General features: G+C 39.6%; 1 protein-coding gene across 11 annotated transcripts; it reads left to right on the forward strand.

Moving 5' to 3' along the window:
* Positions 1 to 20: 20 nt before the first annotated feature.
* On the forward strand, positions 21 to 20,661 carry HNRNPK (heterogeneous nuclear ribonucleoprotein K). Of its 11 annotated transcripts, none has more exons than XM_050329756.1 (16): positions 25 to 61; positions 2,647 to 2,725; positions 2,834 to 2,912; positions 3,777 to 3,887; positions 5,257 to 5,313; positions 6,827 to 6,870; positions 7,749 to 7,821; positions 8,307 to 8,435; positions 9,353 to 9,481; positions 9,923 to 10,230; positions 10,584 to 10,638; positions 14,628 to 14,678; positions 18,560 to 18,581; positions 18,659 to 18,741; positions 19,193 to 19,362; positions 20,139 to 20,661. In XM_050329756.1, exons 3-16 carry the CDS (start codon positions 2,865 to 2,867, stop codon positions 20,170 to 20,172), a joined length of 1,314 nt encoding a protein of 437 aa, XP_050185713.1. In that variant the 5' UTR covers positions 25 to 61; positions 2,647 to 2,725; positions 2,834 to 2,864; the 3' UTR covers positions 20,173 to 20,661. The 11 variants fall into 11 exon arrangements, with proteins under 11 accessions (XP_050185719.1, XP_050185713.1, XP_050185715.1 ...); XM_050329759.1 differs by lacking the exon at positions 25 to 61 and adding an exon at positions 228 to 329 and having other exon boundaries at positions 20,200 to 20,661; XM_050329755.1 differs by lacking the exon at positions 25 to 61 and adding an exon at positions 229 to 329.
* The last annotated feature ends 754 nt before the right edge of the window (positions 20,662 to 21,415 follow it).

Below are 21,415 nucleotides of genomic sequence, written 5' to 3' on the forward strand. Positions count from 1 at the left end.
CCATCGTGCTGGGCCGCCCTGCGCCGCTCGCGCCGCCGACAGCGCGGCTCCTGCCGCCCAGGTAGGACAGCCTGGCCGGCTGCCGCGTCGGTCTGACAGCGCCGCTTTCCCGCGGCACCGTCTCGCCCTGTCCCGCACGGAGGGCGGGGCGCGGCGGGGCGCCGCCCCCTCGCGCTGACAGGCAGCGGCCTCACCCAACGGGGCGCCGGCGGCGCCGCTCGGCAAGGGTGGCGGAGCCAATCGCGGGTGGCGCTGCTGCCTGTGCGCGTCGGCGGCCGCGGGTGCTGCCTTTTCTCTGCCGTGCGCGGAGAGGCCGGCGGCGGGTGCAGGTACGCGCACCCGCGGCGCGGTGCGGCGCGGCCGGGGCTGGCGAGGAGGGGGAGAAGGCGGGAGGGGGGCGTAGGCCGGATCGGGCCTCTCCTAGGCCCTCAGAGCCGCTGCCGGGGCCTGCTTGGCGCCGCTGCGTGACACAGCGGTGCGGGAGGGCCCGGGGCCGCTGTCGTGGGCCTCAGCCCCCGGCGCCGCCGCGGTCTCGGGGGTCCCGTGAGCTCCGACAGGGGTGGCGGTGCAGCGAGGCGGGCTCTGCGTGGAAGAGAGCGGGGTGTCGCCACCTCGGTTGTTGCTTAGGGTGGACCTTCCCAGGGCTTCTGTTCCCTGTGCCCCGCGGGAGCAGCGGGCTGCCGCCCGGCCACCGCAAGTTCCGCAGCGCCGCCGGGTGCGCTTCAAGGGCGGGGGAGCGGCCTCCGCCCTCCCGCGCCCGCCCTTGGTGCCTCTGTGCCCGGGGCGTGCTACTGTGGCGGATTATGGCGGGTGCAGGGAGGGCGCTCCGGGCCGAGACCAGGCGCGGGGGCCCATCGGGGACTGCCGCGCTTGGCGGCCGCGCCGCTGTCGGGGGTGGGCCGAGCTCCCGCGCCGGCGGGGCTGCCCCGCTCCGTCAGGCCTCCGGGCGCCTCCTTTGTGTCCGCCCGGGCAGAACCGGGTAACTCTCCCCGCGGCCGCGTGGTGGTGGCGGCGACCCTTCCGCTGTCGGCTCCGCCTCGCCGCGGGCGGGCGGCCGGGCGGGCGCCATTTCGGAGGGCGCCATTTCTGGTGCTCTGTGGGCGCTCTGCGGCGCCGCCGCTCCCGCTCCGCTCCCCCTGCACCGGGCGGGCGGCTGGAGGCGCATGGAGAGGGAGAGAGATGGAGGGAGGGAGGGAGGCAGGCGGGTGGCAAGAGCCGCTGCGTCCTGGAGGGAGTCTTGGACTGAGGCGCGCTGGCGTTTTCCAGCTCTTGTATCTGTGATCGGTACTCCCGGTTCTCGTGGCCTCTTTAGCCTTTCGGTGTTTTTAGGAATCCGGACTTTGCTAGTGATTTTAACGTCCTCGATTTACCCAATTGAGCGAGGCTAGAGAGTACCTGACGTATACGCAGGTTTGACTAGGGCAGACTAAGCCGTGAATTGTAACTGTAACCGATATTACAGTTCGGTCCCTGCAGCCCTGAAATTCTCGGGATACATGGAAACAGATTAACCAGGGTCCAAAAAGGCTATTTCACCGTGACCGGTCGTTTCCTACTCTTCGTCCGCGTAGCAGCGCAGATTGTGGCACTGTGTGCCTGAGATGCCGGTGTCGTTAACTCCGCGCGCCCGTGAGCTCGTTTCAAGGGCCTGGGAAAGCCGTGCATGCTCTTAAGCCACTACAGGCGGGGCAGCAATTAAACAGCTGTCTGAATGTGTTTATAAAGTTGCAACCACGGGGGGGTTTGTTTGTTTGTTTGTGTTGCTTTGTTTTGTTTTTGTTGTTGTTGGTACCAGAATGAGTGCCTGCTGCTTGTGGCAAGTGAAATTAATGCAATATGAAGGGAATTATATGATTATTTTGCTGCATTGTCTGTAAATCACATTTTTAAAGATAATAAGTTGAAAAATTACTTATTTTGTCTGCACTGCTCTCTGATGTGATTTATTAGCATTCCAAGATAAATTTAACAAAAGCAGATTGCAGTCTATTTCAGAAAATCATAATGAGATTCAGTTGCTTTTGGAGTTCTTGTGTGTGCAGAGAGGATTATATGAGAATTATATACAGTGGGTGGTATTTCTGAAAACACAGTTTCTTAATGTAGCTAGAAGTTGTAATTTTTATTTTGTTCATCAGTTATGATGATTGTAATTTTTATTTTGTTCATTTGGCAGGCATGCTCAAATGCTTGCTGGTATGTTGGTAGAAAATTTGTAAAAGTAATGCTGACAATGACCATAATAGGACTTTATTTTCAAGTTTAAATTGTGTATACCTAAACAAGAGGAGCAGATTCTTATGTAGTGTCCTATTATAAAGTGAAACCAAGGCACATGTATCATATAACATGTTGAAAATAAGAGCTGAATGCAGGCACTTTAAATTCCTCAAAATAATTTGTAATAAGTGTGATTACTTAAAACTACCATGTGCCCAAAATCTGTAATTCAGATGGTAAGAGTTTATATAAGTCTACAGACTTGACTTCTGTCTCCTCTTAGTGGTGTGTTTATCTTGGGTATACTTTTTCTTTTATAAAGAAAAGATTCGTGACAGCTTAGGTCAAACCTCTGTGTTTTGGTTGTAGTGAGAATCAGAGCTGTTACGTGAGGAGACTCACAATTGATATATGCTGTTTTCATAGGCTCTTGAAGCAATAGGCTGTTGGATTTTGATCCCGCCCACAGTACTTGAGTTTTTCTCTGCAGTGATATATAATAGCGGTAAGTTCTAGCAGCAGGCATTTATTTTTGTTACTGTTTTTGCTTTAGCATGATGTACAGTTTGCCTTTTGACAGACTAGATGTACCATCTTTTTTATTTTTCAACAGGTTTTGCTTGCCCACATAAGAAGAAAAGGCAATGGAGACTGAACAACAGGAAGAGACCTTTACCAACACAGAGACAAATGGTAAATCTTTTAGAGGACTATTTCTTTTTAGAAAGAACCTCATTAAAATTCAGTGTTTCTGACAATGTTGCAATGATTTAACTTTACTATATATTTTTACAGCAGTAGTTTTTCATTCTGTATTAAATATTTTTTGTCTTAATTAGGCTGTGGCATTACATATTTTTTTAAGCATAAACATAATCTTTCAGTTGGCATCTTTAAGACACGACATAAGTAACTGAAAGTTATGACTAAAGATTGAAAAGTATTTCAAAGCTGTATGGAGTGTGTGAACATATAAGAATATCCTCCGTATCCATTTCTGTGTTTATTGCAGTTTTCATGCAGGAATACTAATATGTGAAATACTCTAAAGCACTTCATGCAGAATTTCTTGGGAATAAATACCAAGGAAGATAGGACATCACTGTTACTGATTTGTGCCAGTTTTTCCCAAACAGTATCTGAAGTGCTATTTTACTGTTACTCCACCGGTATTTTAGTGTTGGACAAACTACATTTTCGCTTTATACCTGGAAGGTTTTTCCCAATTATAAGTTATAATTATATATTGTGAATTATAAGTGAATACTAAGTGGCGATGCTTCACTGCTTTAAACAATGTGTTATGAATTTCTCACAACATTCTCATTTAAGCCAAAGTTCACAGACTTTTTAAATGCGTTTTCAGTAGTTACCCAGTAAGAAAGCTGATGAAGTAAAGACTTGTTTCCATGCTATGGATGCTCAGAACAGACTTTTGTGGTTAGTTTTGGACCAATATGAAAGAATGTATTAGTAGTACAGAGCATAAGTTTGGCACATATTCCATTTTATTATGACTCAGAAAGTTAAATAAATGTTTATGTTTCCCCCCTATGGACCTCTCTACAGGCAAACGTCCTGCAGAAGATATGGAGGAAGAGCAGGCCTTCAAAAGATCTCGGAACACAGATGAGATGGTGGAACTGCGCATCTTGCTGCAGAGCAAAGTACGCTTTCTTGTTGTTACCATTTTTGCATCTAGCATTTTTCAAGGTGGCGATGACAGAGTGTATGTTGAGATAGAAGTTGAAAAAGCGTACGTTCTTTATTTAAAATGAGATAACTTATTCTAATAACTTTCAGTGTGTATGAACGGTAGTTGCAAGTGTATTGCAGTAGAATTGTCTACAGGGTTCTTTTAAAAACGTAAGTTCTGAAGGATCCACACAGGGGTTTTTTTAAGGATGTATTTGCTGAAGAACTAGAGCAACAGAAATCATAAGGTCTGCATTTAAGTAGAAGTTTGTTATTTTGAGGGAAATGACTGTCTTTGGAAGAGAAGCTGTTTAGGGAATTTCAAGCTAGTGATTTTAAATTAAATATGAGATATGAAAACTTAGGATTTTAGTAACCTTCCTAAACAGATCTACTGAACTTGTTCAACTGTGTCAACAGGAAGAAACGTGGGAGTAATACTTCAGGGGTTGCAGCGATTTTTTTGACAAGTGTAAATAATGAAAAGTTGCTGAATATGAATCTCCTCTGTTCCCACTGGCTACAGATCATTTGTAGTTTCTGAAGTATCTCAGTCTCTTGCGTTGGCACAGAACATAGTTACCTTAACTCCATGTGGCATTTCTGACTAATAGTTGAGTTACATGGAATACCATGAAATGTTTTGCATGCTTTTAGCATAATGTATGATCTGTGTAATAAAAGCAGTATTTTATATGTAATCCTTGAGGAAACCTGGTAAAAATGTAGTTTTGCAATTACTGTTCTTCACTATGTGCCAGTTTATTTCTGGTGGCTTGAATGAAGTTCGTGGCTGTTAACATTCACTTTAACCTTTTTCAGAATATACTGCTCTGAGAAATTAATTACATTACAGAAGTATAAACCAAAATTGGCCCTTGCAGTTATCAAATGTTGGGAGCACAAAAGTGAAATTTGCAAAGGTACTTCTTAAAAAAAAAAAAAAAAAAAAAGGAAAAGTTATCAATTAAATCAAGCAAATTGTTGACCTGTTATGTTCATACAGTATATTTTGTGAGGGACATAGTCTATGAGATAAGTTTAGCATGGGCAGAATTGCCTAGGGACTTCATTTGCAATTGAAATGTTAATGGCAAAACTGGGTATTTTTCTCTCTGCTATGTTTGGTGGTAGTAAGAGCTTTTAGTGATTTTTTTTTTTTTATGGATAAACTGTATCCATTTGTTTCAATTTTATTTGAACTTTTCTAAAGGAGTGCTTGCCTACCCTCTTAGGCCAGCAGGGCAATGCAAAAATAGATTTACCCTTTTTAGTCTTGAATTCAAAAATGTAATCTGTGCTGTGTTGTCATAACTTGACTTCTTGAAAACTATTTTCCAGAATGCTGGAGCTGTGATTGGAAAAGGTGGCAAAAATATTAAGGCACTTCGTACAGACGTGAGTATATACGAGTTTGAACTAATTTAACACCAATTCTTTCAGAGCACTACATCGAAAGCTTGATTGCGTGCATTTCTAGAAATGGGAGCAATTCAACTCCGTAGGCATCAGTAGTCAAGTTACAAACCATTTGTATTGGTTGCTAGAGTAGATAACTTAGTTCTTCAATTTCTATTACAATTAAAACCCAGCCTGACTCTTGGGACGAGAGGTTTATATTAAATCTCTTCATTTTTTAATAGGATTCTGCTGAATTACACACTTCAAGCGAGTTAACATCCTAATTAAAAACATTGACAAAGCGTAAACCCATTAATAGTACCACTTCCCATATGTATGAATCAATTACAGTACTGCTGAAACCACTGCCGGTGGCTGGCTTAATCCAGTGATAGAGGAATTGTTTAACTTCCTTAAAAAGAGCAATATGACATCATCCATCTGTTCCTTAACAGCTTGCACATGAAGAACAAAAACATTAATGTTAAGGTTTCTTTCTTTAGATGTGGATATAAAACACTAAAGGAAAATTCTGTTCTGTTACTTGGAAGCATTTTTAAATGGTCGTGACTTACTGCCCATTCACACTTTATAGTGGGTTGACTCTTGTGATTAGACACATGCTCAGCGTTAATGTTGTGTATTTATAAAACTTGGCAACTCTTCTTAAATTCCATTTGTACCTCCTGTTCTTAACATCAGCTACAATTTCAACAGTTTTTCCTATCAAGACTCTGTTCAACGCAAGATTTTGCAATATGTCATTACAAATCAGTTCCAATGAAGTTCCGCACTACCACAACTGAATTGAGGTTTTAGTTGAAATGGTCAGGAATCATGCATATACTCACTAACTTTGGCAGCTAGTTGTTCTTTTTTCTTCTCTTTTAGGGTTTTTTATTGTTTTGGTTTTTTTCTTTCTTTCTTTCTTTTTTTTTTTTTTTTCCAGTAAATCAGTATGTCACCTAAGTCCTGATAATCTAGATTGGTCTGGAATACAAACTTTCCCGATTTGCCCAAGGTTCTAGTACTATCAGTCTTGACAGGTTTCATGTCTACCCTCATAAGCCAGCCTGCTACTGAAAGGTCATTTATTTAAAAGTAAAAAGTAGTTTAGTCAGAGCAAGTGACTCATTTTTAAGGTCCATACTGTTAAGCCACAGTCGGTGTAGCAATCCGTTATTGTGTTAGTCTTCAGAACAACTTAAGCTTGTTTCATTAATTGAGAGTGATGAGTATAGTTTGTATTAAATTAAAATTTATTGCTTTTCCCCCTTTTCCCTCTCCTTGTTTTTTTGGCCATATATCTCCGTTGCCCATGTACTGGATCGACTTGCCCCTGCGTTGCCCACCATGACGTTGGCCCATCCGCCCCTGAACGCCCATGTGAAAACCCTGGTTGGCTATGCCCAAAAATGTGCTCGTTGCCAAACGGGTACCATACTTGACAACTTCTGATTGAATACCCATGCCCAATGCCAACATCCACGAACGCCAATGACCAATGCAGTACAATGCCAGTGTTTCAGTCCCAGACAGCAGTGGCCCCGAGCGGTATGTCCCAACAGTTTATGCCTCACTGCCTGATTAGAAAGAGAGAAATGTATTTTATTACCTGCCTTTGATATAATTCAATAGTATCCCCTTATAGACGGTGTATTGTTTTTTTTCAAGTTTTCTGTCTTATTTTCCCCATTAAGTCTTTTTGTCACTGAACTTTTACGTGAGTTGCCCACCCAAACAATCCACTAATTTTATTTCAATGGAAGGAGCACAGCTTCAAGTGTTGCATATTTGCTGCATTGTAAATCAAATTGGTTCAAAATAGTCTTTCGCTCTGTCTTTGTGGCCCACCTTGCTCCCCCAACATTGCCTGTTCATAATTATTTCTGATGAAATGCTAATTCCGGTTCGCTTTCCTTCACTTCTCATTTGTTTTGTCTTTTTTGTCTTGCATTTGTATTTGTTTTCTTGGAGAGCCCATTAGTAATCTGATTTCATAACCTTATTCCAGATACAACGTTCACCACTTGCATATCCTCCCTTTTAATATGAGAAGGTGTGCCAGCATAATGTAATAGTGAGGGTATCCTAATTAGTGGTGGCGGGGAACATGAATATTCACTTCTACTTTCAGTTCTGCATCAATTTCTTGCCCACTTAATCTGAGCCCTTCCAAAAGCCCATTCTGTCTTTCTCTCTCTGCAAGACCTACCTAATCTTAAATTTCTCATGCATATATACTGGGCATAAACAAAGATGCATGTGTTATAAATTGAGCAAACAGGTTTACTTAAAATGGGGAATCTTAATTGTAAACTCTTCTTTGTAGTGTATCTTGTTAAAATTTTGTCTGTGATGATGAAAAAAATTTACTTCTGCTTTTTCTTTTCTGCCTTCTCCATCTTGTCTGGCATTGTGGCTTTCAACAGCATTTTGAGTATAAGTGCGGATATAGAGACAATTGGAGAAATCTTGAAGAAGATTATTCCTACTTTAGAAGAGGTATGTCTCTTAATATTTTCTTCATTTTAAAGATAAAAGATGAGCTTTGGAACAAGATGGTCTGGATGATTTTCTGCTTTTTACATACAGGAAATTTAAAAAACAAATGCCAGAGGCCTTTAAAAGAAGGGTTATGGCTCTCACACTACATGTTGGCATTTTTTGGTGGAGGACAGTGTCATTGTTTATGAAATTAACATTTCGAACAGCCTTCCCCCTTTCAAAATATTAGGTGTTGCACTGTTCAGTACCTTGTTAAGTCTTTGTTGCAAGTTGTGCAGTGTAAGGTAATAAATAATGTAATAAGTAATGTAATAAATAAGGAAAACTGATACTTCACCTAGAGGGGAGGTGCATAAGTAGTTGTAATCCTATCAAAAGAAATGCAAGTTTACAATTCAGTAAGTCATTTGGTTGTGTTTGAAGAAAAGAGACACCAAATATTTTGAGCTTTTATTTGACTGTATTTATTTTTTTCCCTATATGCGTCTCTTATGCAGTATCAACACTACAAAGGCAGCGACTTTGACTGCGAATTAAGACTTCTCATTCACCAGAGTTTGGCAGGAGGAATCATTGGTGTCAAGGGTGCTAAAATTAAAGAACTTAGAGAGGTACTTGCTTCCTGCTCTTAGATTTGTCTTTTGTTCAATAAATAATGTTTTTTGTTTGTAAGAGGCCAGTGTAAATATCTTCTGTGCAGGAATTCCTACTGAACATACTGTGTACATGCTTCTGATGTTTTGAGATGGAGCTGTAAATTGCAACTTCCTTGCAGACCCTCAGAAGTAATATTCGTGACAGAGCCTAGGACTTGATTAAACAGTATATGTGGTAGAGTACTGTTTTTAAAGAGAGCATTTTTATTAAAATCACTCCTAGAATGAACTGCATAGTCAAGAATTATTTGTGTCATTGGACATAAAAAATGATCTAGGGTGAAAGTATCTACATGGTAGATGTCTGAGCATTACTGTAGAAGAGCTTTTTTTTTCTTTTTTACTTCTTCTTACTCCTGGAAGACTACTGTTTTCTTTCAGTGAAACAATAAGATTTAAAAATGTAATGGTCTCTGTGAGCTGAAAACATGTTTTCCTTTTTTGGCATTGTGTCAGAGACCATTGCAGGTCTGTTCACGTATAGGATGCTACCTGTTTGCATGGGCTGAGAAGGGCTAGATAACTAGACATGATCCTGGCAACATCTCTCTTAGCATCCAGAGCTTGTTTTCTTCATTTGAGAGTTAATACAGCCTGTAAGCTTGCAATGGCTATGTGTTCTTTTTCTAATATTTACTTAAGTAATTGTGTAAATGAGTCATAATTGAAATAGGAGAAAATTGAACTTTTTTCCATCTTCATACAAAAGTTATGTTAGCACTGATCTTTAAAAGATGTCAGAAGCAAGCATGCAATTTTAAGTAGTTTGGAATTTAATTTTATTTTTGGATTTTTTCTTTTTAAATGTTTTAATGGGTTTATAAAGTTGTTTAAAATATAGTTGACAAGCTTGCATTTGTTTTCTTCTACAGAACACTCAGACCACCATTAAGCTTTTTCAGGAATGTTGTCCTCATTCTACTGACAGAGTGGTGCTTATTGGTGGCAAACCTGATAGGGTTGTTGAGTGCATCAAGATTATCTTGGATCTTATCTCTGAGGTAATATTTATTAAATTTATTTTATTCTTTCATTGGCATTCATGAATCTTAGATACAAAACAATATTTTGCAGTTTGTTTTGAATTCAGTGCCTCCTGCTTTCCCAACAGTGAAGTGATTGTCAGGAACTTTTGAAACTGTTTCCATTGTCTAGAACTGGGGTGCACCTTATGAGAGAGGAAAGCAATTTTTGCTACTAGTGGGCCATTATTCATGCTTTGCATGTCATTAAAATGAAAAAATTGAAGAGGAAGGGGGACAAAGCTATGGATAAGTAACAGTAGTTTGTCTATCACACAACAGTTTTTTCTTTTTTAGTAGTCTTGTAAAATCAAAACCATTTGCATGAATTCATACTTACGTATTTACTGTATTAATTAAGTATGCCAACTGTAATAGTCCTAATTGATTTGGGGGGATTGTTCTTTTTGTTTGTATTAGTCTCCAATTAAAGGACGGGCTCAGCCTTATGATCCCAATTTCTATGATGAAACATATGACTACGGTGGCTTCACAATGATGTTTGATGATAGAAGGGGACGTCCAGTGGGCTTTCCAATGCGTGGAAGAGGAGGCTTTGATCGAATGCCCCCTGGTCGTGGTGGACGACCTATGCCTCCCTCAAGAAGAGATTATGATGATATGAGCCCTCGCAGAGGACCTCCACCACCTCCACCAGGTCGTGGTGGTAGAGGCGGCAGCAGAGCTCGGAATCTTCCTCTTCCTCCTCCACCGCCTCCTCGTGGCGGGTGAGTTGTTGCCTAAATGCATTATACAGAAACTGATGTTGTATATATTCTCCTGAATCATATTCGTATTTCCATTTTTTTCCATGCTTCCATGTTGTTATTATTGTGCAGGATTGAATGTGTATTAGAAAAGAGTACCTTGACAAGTACTGCAGTTTAATTACCTGCTGCACCATAGTAAGTTGCCAGACTGTAACTGGTACTTCTGAAAATTCTGTCATCCAGTACTTGGCTAGAGTAATTTGGTATTAAGTTGTATGTGAACTATGAATTTGAAAATTTAGATGAGAATAAACAAGCTGGTTCATAACACAGATAACATAATTAATGTGCTGGTGCTGTTTTCATTTCAGAGATCTGATGTCCTATGACCGAAGGGGCAGACCAGGAGATCGTTACGATGGCATGGTATGAGTTTAAAATTGGCCTTCTGTTCTGTAACCACAGCTAGCGTGCTGTCTCGAGATACTGTTGCTGACACATGCATGTTAATGTGGGATATGCATGGTTCTGATGGTAAAAGCAAAATGTTTTGTCCATACAAATAGTCCTCCTGTGGAGGAGTATAGTATATGGGGTGTAAGTGGTATTTAAGACGAGATCTATTTTCTTTCTTTCCTTTCTGCCATCAAAAATGATACAGAAAGTTTGACTTTGCTCAGCCCTGCAGGTATTTTGCATTGACTGCCTTTCAGATTTTTTAATCAGGATGATAGAAATAGAATTGGGAGATTTTTCAGATACAGAAAACATGTCAGACAGACCAATATGTTATACAAGCATTCTTAACACTAAATGTTGGAAAACATAAGCATAGATACCATAATGCAGATTATAATGAATATTATCAAAGAAGAGCTGTAGTTGATCTGGAAGGTGATTGCTCTTTTGAATCAATTCTTGTTTATTTTCTGGTAATTCCAGATGTTTTGGAGGTACGACCACTGCTAAGTTTTATCCTAAGTGAGTACTTGCTGAGGGGAAAAAATAATGTCTCAGACTATGTGGAGACTTAAAACAAGGGGTTATAGATAATACGTGTTGCTTCTGAACTGTGACTTCCCAGCAGTTATCTGGTGTTCTGAAGAAAGATTCCTCAGAAAGGAAAGATTCCTCTTTCCTCAGAAGAAAGACTGGGAGGTTATGCTGGTTGTAGCTGGGATAGTTACTTTTTTCTCTTAGCTGGTACAGTACTGTGTTTCGAATTCAGTATGAGAATAATGTTGGTAATACGCTGGTGTTTTAGTCATTCCTAAGTAGTGTTTATGCTAAGTCAAGGACTTGTTGAGTCTCTTGTGCTCTACCAGTGGGAGCAGGGTCAGGACAGGTGACCTGAACTGGCCAAAGGGGTCTGGCAGTGGTCAGGGGGTGGTTTTACATGCCACTACTTTTTTTTTTTTTTTATCTCGGGTTTTGGCTCCTCTTTAGATTATTATTTACTGTTACTGTTATCTCCTACTTTGTTTCAATTACTAAATTGTTGTTATACTTCCGATTTGCCCTTCATTTCCTCGGGGAATGAGGCTTGGGTGGTGTGAGCAAGATGCTGTGTGGCGTTTAGTTGCCAGATGGGTTTAAACCACAACAGAGTCAATCTCTATAGTAAAATACCTTCTTTTCTCTTTGGACTTTGTCTGGCATCTTCTTTAAGATGACAGGTGACATCGTATTTTTTTTCTTTTAAATGAAGATAAGAAGTGGAGAAGAGCTATGAAAAGGGCTACCTGAATGTGCTTTTACACATGTCCGCTTTGGGAGTAAGAGTTACTGAACTACAAATTGCAACAATGTCATGTGCTACCTAGAAATAATGAAGGTTCCCCACACAGTTACAAAAAAAAAAAGTGTTACCCGGCCTAAATGTTAAGAAGCAGGAAGCATTGGTTGGAAGAATCAGGTTTTGTGTTCTGTTTGCAGCTAATAAAGCCAGTGCTAGAGTACATAAACTGAGCAGCCTGCCCATTTTCAGGTATCTGGTAAAGCACAGTCTTACTTAGCTAGACTCTGGGGCAGTGATGTGTTCTATTTTTATTCCATTCCAGCCAGAATAGAAAATCTGTTTTGACTTAGGTTTAGCCTATCGGGTTAACTTTCACTTAATTGATGTGAATTTCTGCGAGCAAGTGGAGTCATTTCAATGAGGGGTTTTTGTGCAAAAAAAAGGATGTTTATTTCCTTTTCATAGCAAAACTACTCATGACTTTTACTCCTTTATGATCAAGTATCATAGCCTGGTTAAAGAGAGGACTACCTCCCAGAACAGATTGTATTTAATTTCTAGTTTTAGTTAATCATGGCTCTTGTGTCCTAAACCGTGTAAGCAGAAAGGAGATCTTCAGGTTGATTGTGAAGCTGCAACTGCAAGTGCCATGCCAGAAATGTAAGGTTTTTCTGTGCTACCCTTTGTTTCATATAGCAACCATTCTCTAGCTAAAGTTTTTAACTAGAGTAAATCAATGTTGTTGTGATTTGTGATCTAAGTAATGATGAGAAAAACTGCTCTTAGAGAGCAGAAATGCTCTTTCACATGGATCTTATTTTACATAGATGCAATAAAAGGCAAGAATAGAGGAAAATTTCAAAAATTCTAGAGCAGTTGAACGTGCAGAAACTTTTTTTGCCAGTTCTCTTTTCCATAAAAGCAGAAAGATGGAATGGTTGATGACTCATCAACTGGATTGTGAGTTCAGTTTAAGACTGGATGCTGTGAGTGTTCTGGAATTTCAGAAAGATGACAGGATTGACTGCCTTTTAAAGATTGAGATGAGAAAAGCCAATTTACATTTTAAAAGACAGGTTAATTTCTCTTGCCAATGTAGTCACTCACTTAAGGTGATATTGTCTGTTAGCCTGACTTAGAGTTGTAGTATAATTATGCACTGCTGTTAAAAATGTTCATTTGGCGTATAATCTGCTCTGAAACTTCTTCCTAAAGTACAGGCATGTGCTGTTTCTCTGCAAATGGAACTATGTATTTCAGTGTGTAACAACTCCAGATCAAATGCCTGTGGACCATAACAGCTATTGTCAGCTGAAAAACCCTAAATTTCCTGTATTTCATTTTTAACACCCTCTTTCATTCTTTGGGGTGTCTCACATACAGAAATGCACTCAGATACCACTTAGAGGAGTAGAAAATAGTGGACAAGCATATGAAGTCCATTTATCTCAGTTATTAAACTGTTGAAAGTACTAATAACTTTAAAATCTGAGTTAGTGTAGATTTAAATCAGAATGTCTCGTGGTAAGTGGACTGTCTCTTCACAATGATGTGTCTTCAGATTTGTAATGTGCTTTTGCTCCTTCAAGTGCTTCCTGGTTCTTGGGTTTGTTTTTTTTTTCATTATGTATGTGTCTTGATGTACAAACACTCGAATAAAGGCACATAAGTTTTAAAAAATATGAAACACTTTCCAGGTTTAAGAGATGTGACATTAACAGGCATGTAAAAAATTAGTAAAGGAAGAATGTGTGATAACTGTACTATTTATTCATGCAGATTCTGGAAGGAAGTAACAAAATTTCAGTCTTAACTCACTTGTAAAACCAGAAAAAGTTAGGACAAAAGAATTTGACATCAGTTAGGATTGCATGCATTTTCTTTCATTAGATGTAAAAGTTGAGCTCTTTGCCTTACCTGGCTCATCTGTCATCTGGTTTGTATTCTAATACCAGTAGTGACTAGCACAAATGAGTCCGCAGTCAAAGAATATTTTGTTATTTATGTTAAGACACCCTGTTTCAGAAACTTTAGTTTTAGAATGCACAAATGGATATCAATTGCTGAAACTATAAAATTCTGAAAGAAAGAAATGCCATATATCATGTGTTTTAAAAACATAACTAAACGTCTAGTGTAGTTAATCAGCAGTAGATTCATTGTCGGCTTGACTGTATGAGGTATATGGAAATGAATTGGTAGAAAATGGGAAGCAGTGTCTTTCGTGCTTGACCTGCTGTTGGCATAATCACTTGCAGTTACTTGTTTCAGTCTTACTTGGCCTTCATTTTCCAACAGATGGCAGAAATAAAAGGTTTTTCTAATGCGAGGTAAAGTATTATTGTATGTAATAGCACTTACACATTTTTTTTAAAAGGCAGAAAAAAAGGCATGTTCAGGCTTTACCTTGCCATTAGCTCTCTGACCTTCTTTGCTAGAGGAGAAATCTGTTAATACTACAGAAAGAGGGTGAAAACGTGTGACCATTTACAGTTCCCTCAAAATGAAATTGAAAGGGAGTGAGTCTTGAAAGTGGTCTAACTTACATCATTTCTAGTCTTTGTTATGGTATAAAGATTTCTTTTTACTAGTATATATTGTATTTGCTTGCCAAGTTCACTAAAAGTTTGTATGACCTGGGCTTCCTTTCTTCCTTCCTTTATGTTGTGTCTGGAAGATGATGCAGTGTCATGTGGATGCTTGTGATGACATGCAGCCCCCAGAGTTGGTGAGTGTGTTCAACCTATGTTTTGAAAATTGCTTTGTTGAACATGTTAATGTCTTGAGAGATCTTGAGTGTAGTCTGTTACAGCTTGCATCTATGAAACTTGATAAAGCTGTCCTTTGGACTCAGAATTTATTGGCAGTCTAATAGTGTGTTCTTTGAAGAGAGGTGATGCTAATAGAAATGTGGAATTGTGCAACAGCGTAGTAAAAACAGAGGAGCTTTTCTGTACCTCTTTTTTGCCTCTTTTACACCCTATTTTCATTTTGTATATAGTAACTTTCTCCATAACTGATGGACTGTAGATGCATGCATTTAGGATATATATTTTGTTAATTTATATTTTGTTAATTTCATAATGTTGCTAGATTTTCATTCCAAACAGCAAATATAAAAGCGTATTACTTACATTTTTTGATAAACCGCAGTGCTTTTCTTATCAATATATTTGAAAATATGCCATTTGCTCAGATAGATTTTGGGGAGGAAAGTTATAGAATCATAGAATTATTTTGCTTGGAGGGGACCTTAAAAATCATCTAGTTTCAACCTGCTTGCCAAGGGCAGAAAATCTTGCTCTTGACAGGCTTGCTCAGGATTCAATCTAACATGGCCTTGAACACTTCCGGGAGTTGGGCATCCACAACTTCTCTGTGCAGCCTGTTCCAATGCCTCACCACCCTCACAAGAATTTCTTCCTAATATCTAAACTAAACCTACTGTCTTTTAATTTAAAGCCATTGCCCCTTCTCCTCCCTCTACATACCCTTTTAAAAAGTCCTTTCCAGCCTTCTTGTAGGCTCCCTTTAGTTGCTGGAAGGCCATAATAAGGTCAACCTAGAGCCTTCTCTTCTTCAGACTGAACAACCCCAACTCTCTCAGGCTTTCTTACAGAAGAGGAGCTCCAGCCCTCCGATCTTGTTGGTGGCCTTTCTCTAGACTTGCTTCAATAGGTCTGTGCCCTTATATTGGAGACCCCAGAGCTGGATGTAGCACTCCAGGTGGGGTCTCACCAGAGCAAAATAGAGGGGTAGAATCACGTCCTTTGCCCTGCTGGCCATGCTGCTTTTGATGCAGCCCAGGATACAATTTGATTTCTGGGCTGCAAGCACAAATTGCCAGGCCATGTCCAGCTCTCATCCACCAGCACCCCCAAGTTGTTCTTGGCAGGACTGCTCTTGAGCAGTTCATATCCCAGCCTGTGTTGATACCAGGAGTTGCCCCGACCCAAGTGCACTGCTCAGCTTGGTGTCATCTGCAAGCTTGATAAGGGTGCACTCCATCCCTTTGTCTGCATCATTGATGAAGACATTTAATAGCACTGTTCACAGTACCAATCCCTGAGGGACACCACTTGATGTCCATTGGAACTCTGAGCCATTGACCAGTACCCTCTGGATGCTACCATCCAGCCAGTTCCTTATTTACCAAACAAACCACCCATTTGAATCCATTTCTCTCCAATTTGGAGAGATGTTGTGGGGGACCATGTCAAAGGCCTTACAGAAGTCCAGGTAGATGGCATCTGTAGCTCTTCCCTCATTCATTGATGTAGTGACTCCATTGTAGAAGTTATGAAGTACATCAGGTGTTTGGGCTATCTTGTAGTTGGCAAAATGCCACCAAATTAATATTTTTGATTAATTGATATGAAATGTCCTTGGCTTACATAAACACAGAATGTGTTATCAAATTATGCTATTCTGTAGTCTGGGGAAGCAGATATAATCAAAGAAAGGATTTTTCTTTGAAACAGATAAGTCCAAAAATTAATTCTGTGGCAAATACCAACAGCAATATGTGTGTATGCAGTGTGTTGTATGATCAGCCTCTGAATTAAGCCTTAAGCAGAGTCCTTCATTCTCTCATATTTTGGACTCCACTACAAGTTCTATTTTGTATTCCAGTCCGTATTGCTTAGTAACACGACAATACAAGTTGCTTAGGGACAGAGGACAAGCTCAGCACTTTGAGTAGCTTCTATTTGTATCTAAAAAGGTAGGTAGATGGTAAATAATGGTTTTTTTTGATAAGTTGTTACATTGTAACTTTTTTGAACAAATAGTTGTGGTTGGTTCAACTTGACTGCCTGCCTGTCCAGCCTACTTGCTCTCTCAGTCCCTTTCCTCATCAGGGTAAGGGGAGAAAGCAAGACAGAAAGTCTGTGGCTCATGATAAAGACAGAGAGATCACTTAGTAATTAATATCATGGGCAAAATAGAGTTGACTTGCAGAAGATTTACTGGCACATTGCGTATATTGGTGGGAAACAAAGAAGAGAACTAAGAACACCTTTCCGTCATGCTTCACTTCTTCCCAGACTCAATGTCACTCGTTTATTCCCTGCCCTTGTACTTCCTCTGCCATGAATGGTGCAGGGATGATAGGGAATGTCGGGTTACAGGTCGATTCACCACGCCTGTATCCACTCCATCCTCTTCACATTATTCCCCTGCTCCACTGTAGGGTCCTTCCCATGCAATACAATCATTCATAAATGGCTCAAATGCGTTTGTCTCTGTTGGACTGCAGTTCTTCATGAACTGCTCCAGTGTAGGTCCTGTTCATGGTACAGTCCTTCAGGAACAGACTGATTCACTGGGAGTCCCCCAGAGGTCCTACCAAGCACCTGTGCCTGCTTGGAATCTCCACAGACTGCATATTATTTCAAGGCTTATCTGCTTGGTCACATCACAGCATCCTGCGTGTGGGATACAGTGTAGCTGTCTACTCCAACAGGGTTCTCTCCATAGGTTGCAAGACAGTATTCATTCCAGTGCCTGGAGCACCTTTTCCTTTCCTTCTCTGCAGGTGTGGTGTCTGCAGGGCAGTTTCACTCACTTTTTTCGTCCTTGCTCACCTCTTGCAATCAGTGCATAGAGGTTTTGGGTTTTTTTACTCTTTTTTTAAATGTTATTGTGTAGGTGCCACCAGCTTTGCTAGCAGTTTCAGCTTTAGGCAGCTCCTGGCCTCCTGTCACAGAACTCGTGAGTCCTAAGAAGTTGAATTCAAGGGAACCCTACATATTTATTTTCTACTTCTGTAGGAAAATATGAATATGGGGTCTCAAGCACTTATTTCAGTAGATGAAGTGAAACAGTGTCAAATACAGGTTTACAAATACTAAAAATAAAAAGGGGCCAGGAATGCTTTTAGTGATTTGCATTTGGTGGTTTAAATGGAAAAGAAAGTAACTCATGTCATGATTATCCGTTCTAAGATATTAAGTATTATAGCATAGTCTGAATCAAGAGACAAGTTACAGAGCTGTTCTTAAGAACTTACTGGGTTTTTTGCCCAAAGGTGTAGATGAAGTAGGAGGATTGACAGTCACTAGGTAAACTTTTTGTCCCGAAACTGGAAACTTGAGTTTCTCCTGAGCTGTGTTAGTAGCATTAGTTAGGTTGTACTCTGATCTTGTAATTTGAATGTTTGTTTAATTCAAGGGTCACAAGTAGGTCATCATCAAGAGCTGTCCATGAGAAGCTGAGTTAGTGAGACTGCCTTGGTAGACTGTCAGGTTTTGGCAGGGCAGGATGAGAATCACATAATCATAGAATATTTTGTGTTGGATAGAACCCACAAGGGTCATCACATGCAACACCTGGCCCTGCACAGGACAGCCTCGAGAATCACACCATGTGCCTGAAAGCATTGTCCAACTGGACAAAGGTTTACGAGAGATATCGCACTCACCCTTTTTGTTTCTGGTGTTCCCTCTTTGCCTCAGGATGCCTTTGCTGGCACAACAGTTATATTTATAGTCAGGTTGAGGGTTGAGATGTTTGCATAAGTTAGGCTCAAAGTTAACAATACAGTATTTAGGACAAAAATGTGTTAATAGCAATTCACTATTTAAGGGTTTTTTTCTCTTTCTCTTACAGTTTGAGGGTGGCTCTGGTTATGGTAAGTGTTTATGTAGAACTGTTACATGTACTTCATTACATAGTTACTAAAGGGCTTGATGCATACACCTAAATCAGATTATTCTTATGCAGGGGGGCGTGGTTCCTATGGAGATCTTGGTGGACCCATCATCACAACACAAGTAACGATTCCCAAAGATGTGAGTAAATTTAACTTGCTTTCAACTTATGCTTTTTCTTAAAAAAAAAAAAAAAAAGTCAGTCATTTCTCAGACTATTGAAGTGAATCAGAAGCACTTAAAGTGCTTGATAAGTACTTCTAATACAAAATAAGTGTTTCTAAATCAGCAAGAGTATTCTTGGATTGTTGGTTTGTGTCTTCAAAGACTCACTAAACAATTTTGCTAAGAGTTAATACTCAGTAATAGTAACTTGTTTTTTACAAATAAGCGGCTGGTTGTCCCAGCTTTATCCTACCCGTGTTTATACAATTAATACTGCACGGGATATTTTTAGGCTGTAAAGAAGTAAGCTTCCATTCCAACTCTTTAAACTGAATTTGTAGAAACTACTCAAATGCTGCTGTGGTTTTCTGACTTGTTTTAGAAAGAAAGTTGTATCAGGAAATTAATTTTTTGCTTTCTTCCGTAGTTGGCAGGATCTATTATTGGAAAGGGAGGCCAGAGAATCAAACAAATACGTCATGAGTCAGGAGCTTCGATCAAAATTGATGAACCATTAGAAGGCTCGGAAGATCGGATAATAACTATCACAGGAACACAGGACCAGATACAAAATGCACAGTATTTGCTGCAGAACAGGCAAGTTGAAGTTTAATATTCTCCCTGCTCTCAATTTTAAATTGACATGTACATTATAAAACTGCTCTTCTCTGTGAATCAATTTTTTAAGAAGGCAGGTTTTAAGTAACTATTTGAACCTAACTTCTCCAGTGCTTAGTTCTGCCTTGATTCTCTTCTGTTCTCCATTCTAATTAAAATGAAGACACCCTCAAAACTAATCTTGCTGGACGACACCTTAACCAAGCAGTCCTCTCCTTTCTCTGGTGAAAACTGCTGCAGAAAAAGTACTTGTAATAAATTATATAGAGCCTGTAGAAAATATAGAAGATTTCAGTGGATGTTGGCCTAGTTCTGTGTGGAAGACTAGTGATTTTGTTGTTTTTAGATAACTAAATTGACAACAAATCACAGTCTGCCATATGGCACAGACCATGCCTCTACAGGACAAGTTGAAATCGATTTGGTGCTGTTATGCAGCATTTCACACCTTGCTGACATTACTTTGCCTTTTCTGCCAAATATTAACAGCTTTAGATACCATTTGCTTTATTAACTTCTGGCTCTCATAGTAGATTTTAATGTTTTAACTGGAATGTTTGGCTTTAGATTATTAATATTTAAATGTGCCATAAATATACTAATACAATTACTAGCCATTGATATTTTAAAATTATTTACTTTTAAATGTATTAGGAATTTGTAATTTAATCTGCTCTAAAAATGTCATTATGAATATTGATGCAAGATGTATGGTCCATCATTCTAATACATGCTTTTTTCTTTTTCTTTTATAGTGTGAAGCAGTATGCAGATGTTGAAGGATTCTAATGCAAGATTATTTTTTCTTTTTTATAGTGTGAAGCAGTATTCTGGAAAGTTTTTCTAAGACTAGTGAAGAACTGAAGGAGTCCTGCACCCCTATTTTTTTTTTTTTTTAATCTGCTTCTGTTTAAAAAGCCAACATTCCTCTGCTTCATAGGTGTTCTGCATTTGAGATGTAGTGGAATCTTTGCTGTCCACCAGATGTAATGTTTTAGTTCCTTACAAATACATGGGGGGAGGGAGCACGAGACTAACATTGAAATTTTGAAGCAGCAGAGAGAGTGAATTCTATTTTTGTTCATCGTTGGTGGTAAATTGTAATGTTTTTCTGTAATTGTTGTGAACACCCTGCTTCTATGTACACTGTATCTTATTTAAAGGGGGATGAATACTGGTAGGCCACATGTCCCTGGTATCTGTTGAGAGCAGTGTGCAGAATGTAATGCTTTTTTGTAAGAAACACTTTAGGATTTTTAAATAAATTTAGTGAACCTATTCTTGGTGGTCATTTTTCTTCAGGTCTACATAAGATAATAACTAAAATGGATACACCTAGTTTGGTTGGGTTTTTTTTCCCCATGTGAATTAAAGTTGCTGTTAAGCTTGCTCTTCAGCTTCCTTGATATAGATGGAGTTATGTGGGGTTTTTTGACAAATTAAAGAAATCGTGTGAAAACAATGACTGCTTTGCTGTTTGGGAAAAAAAAAGGTGAAAATATTCACGCAAACGTTGTGTAAAACTTGACATTTTTGCAAGTGTTTGGCCCTTTTTGCAGTACATATATATATTGGTGACAGTATATAAATAAAATATTTTAAAACTTTGTGATGTCACTGAGTAAACAGTGGTAAAGTACACCTGGTTATAGACAGCTTGCTTAATGCAGATAACACTGTTAGAAATGACAGTTGCTCTACCATTACTGAATAAATTATAGCTGTTTACTGAGCTTTTTTTTGTATGAGGTAGAAATTGCAAATTGGCAAATTGACAGTATCTAACTCTGTAACTTTTTAATTGTATGCAAAACTTAAACCTGTTTGGTTTCCCAGATGTATGTTGAATTCCATAAGAATTATTTGTGAGAAATTAAAAAAAATATAAAGCCTCTGGATATCTCATGTAATACCTTGGCATTTGTATTTATAGTTAAAAGTTTAAGTTTACTTCCTGAATAAAAACAAATTAAAAACTGTAGAAGTGTGTTGCACCTACAGATATGATGGGTCCAGACTAAGCCTGGGTTCT

Source organism: Myiozetetes cayanensis, unplaced genomic scaffold (genome assembly GCF_022539395.1).
Source record: "Myiozetetes cayanensis isolate MyiCay16 unplaced genomic scaffold, myiCay2020 scf4, whole genome shotgun sequence".
NCBI classification, from domain to species: Eukaryota; Metazoa; Chordata; class Aves; order Passeriformes; family Tyrannidae; genus Myiozetetes; species Myiozetetes cayanensis.

Coding starts and splice junctions, on each gene's coding strand:
- HNRNPK (XM_050329756.1), top strand. CDS start 2,865: ATGGAGACTGAACAACAGGAAGAGACCTTTACCAACACAGAGACAAAT. Junction 9,482..9,922: donor TCTTGGATCTTATCTCTGAG/GTAATATTTATT, acceptor TGTTTGTATTAG/TCTCCAATTAAAGGACGGGC. Junction 18,742..19,192: donor AAGTAACGATTCCCAAAGAT/GTGAGTAAATTT, acceptor TTTCTTCCGTAG/TTGGCAGGATCTATTATTGG.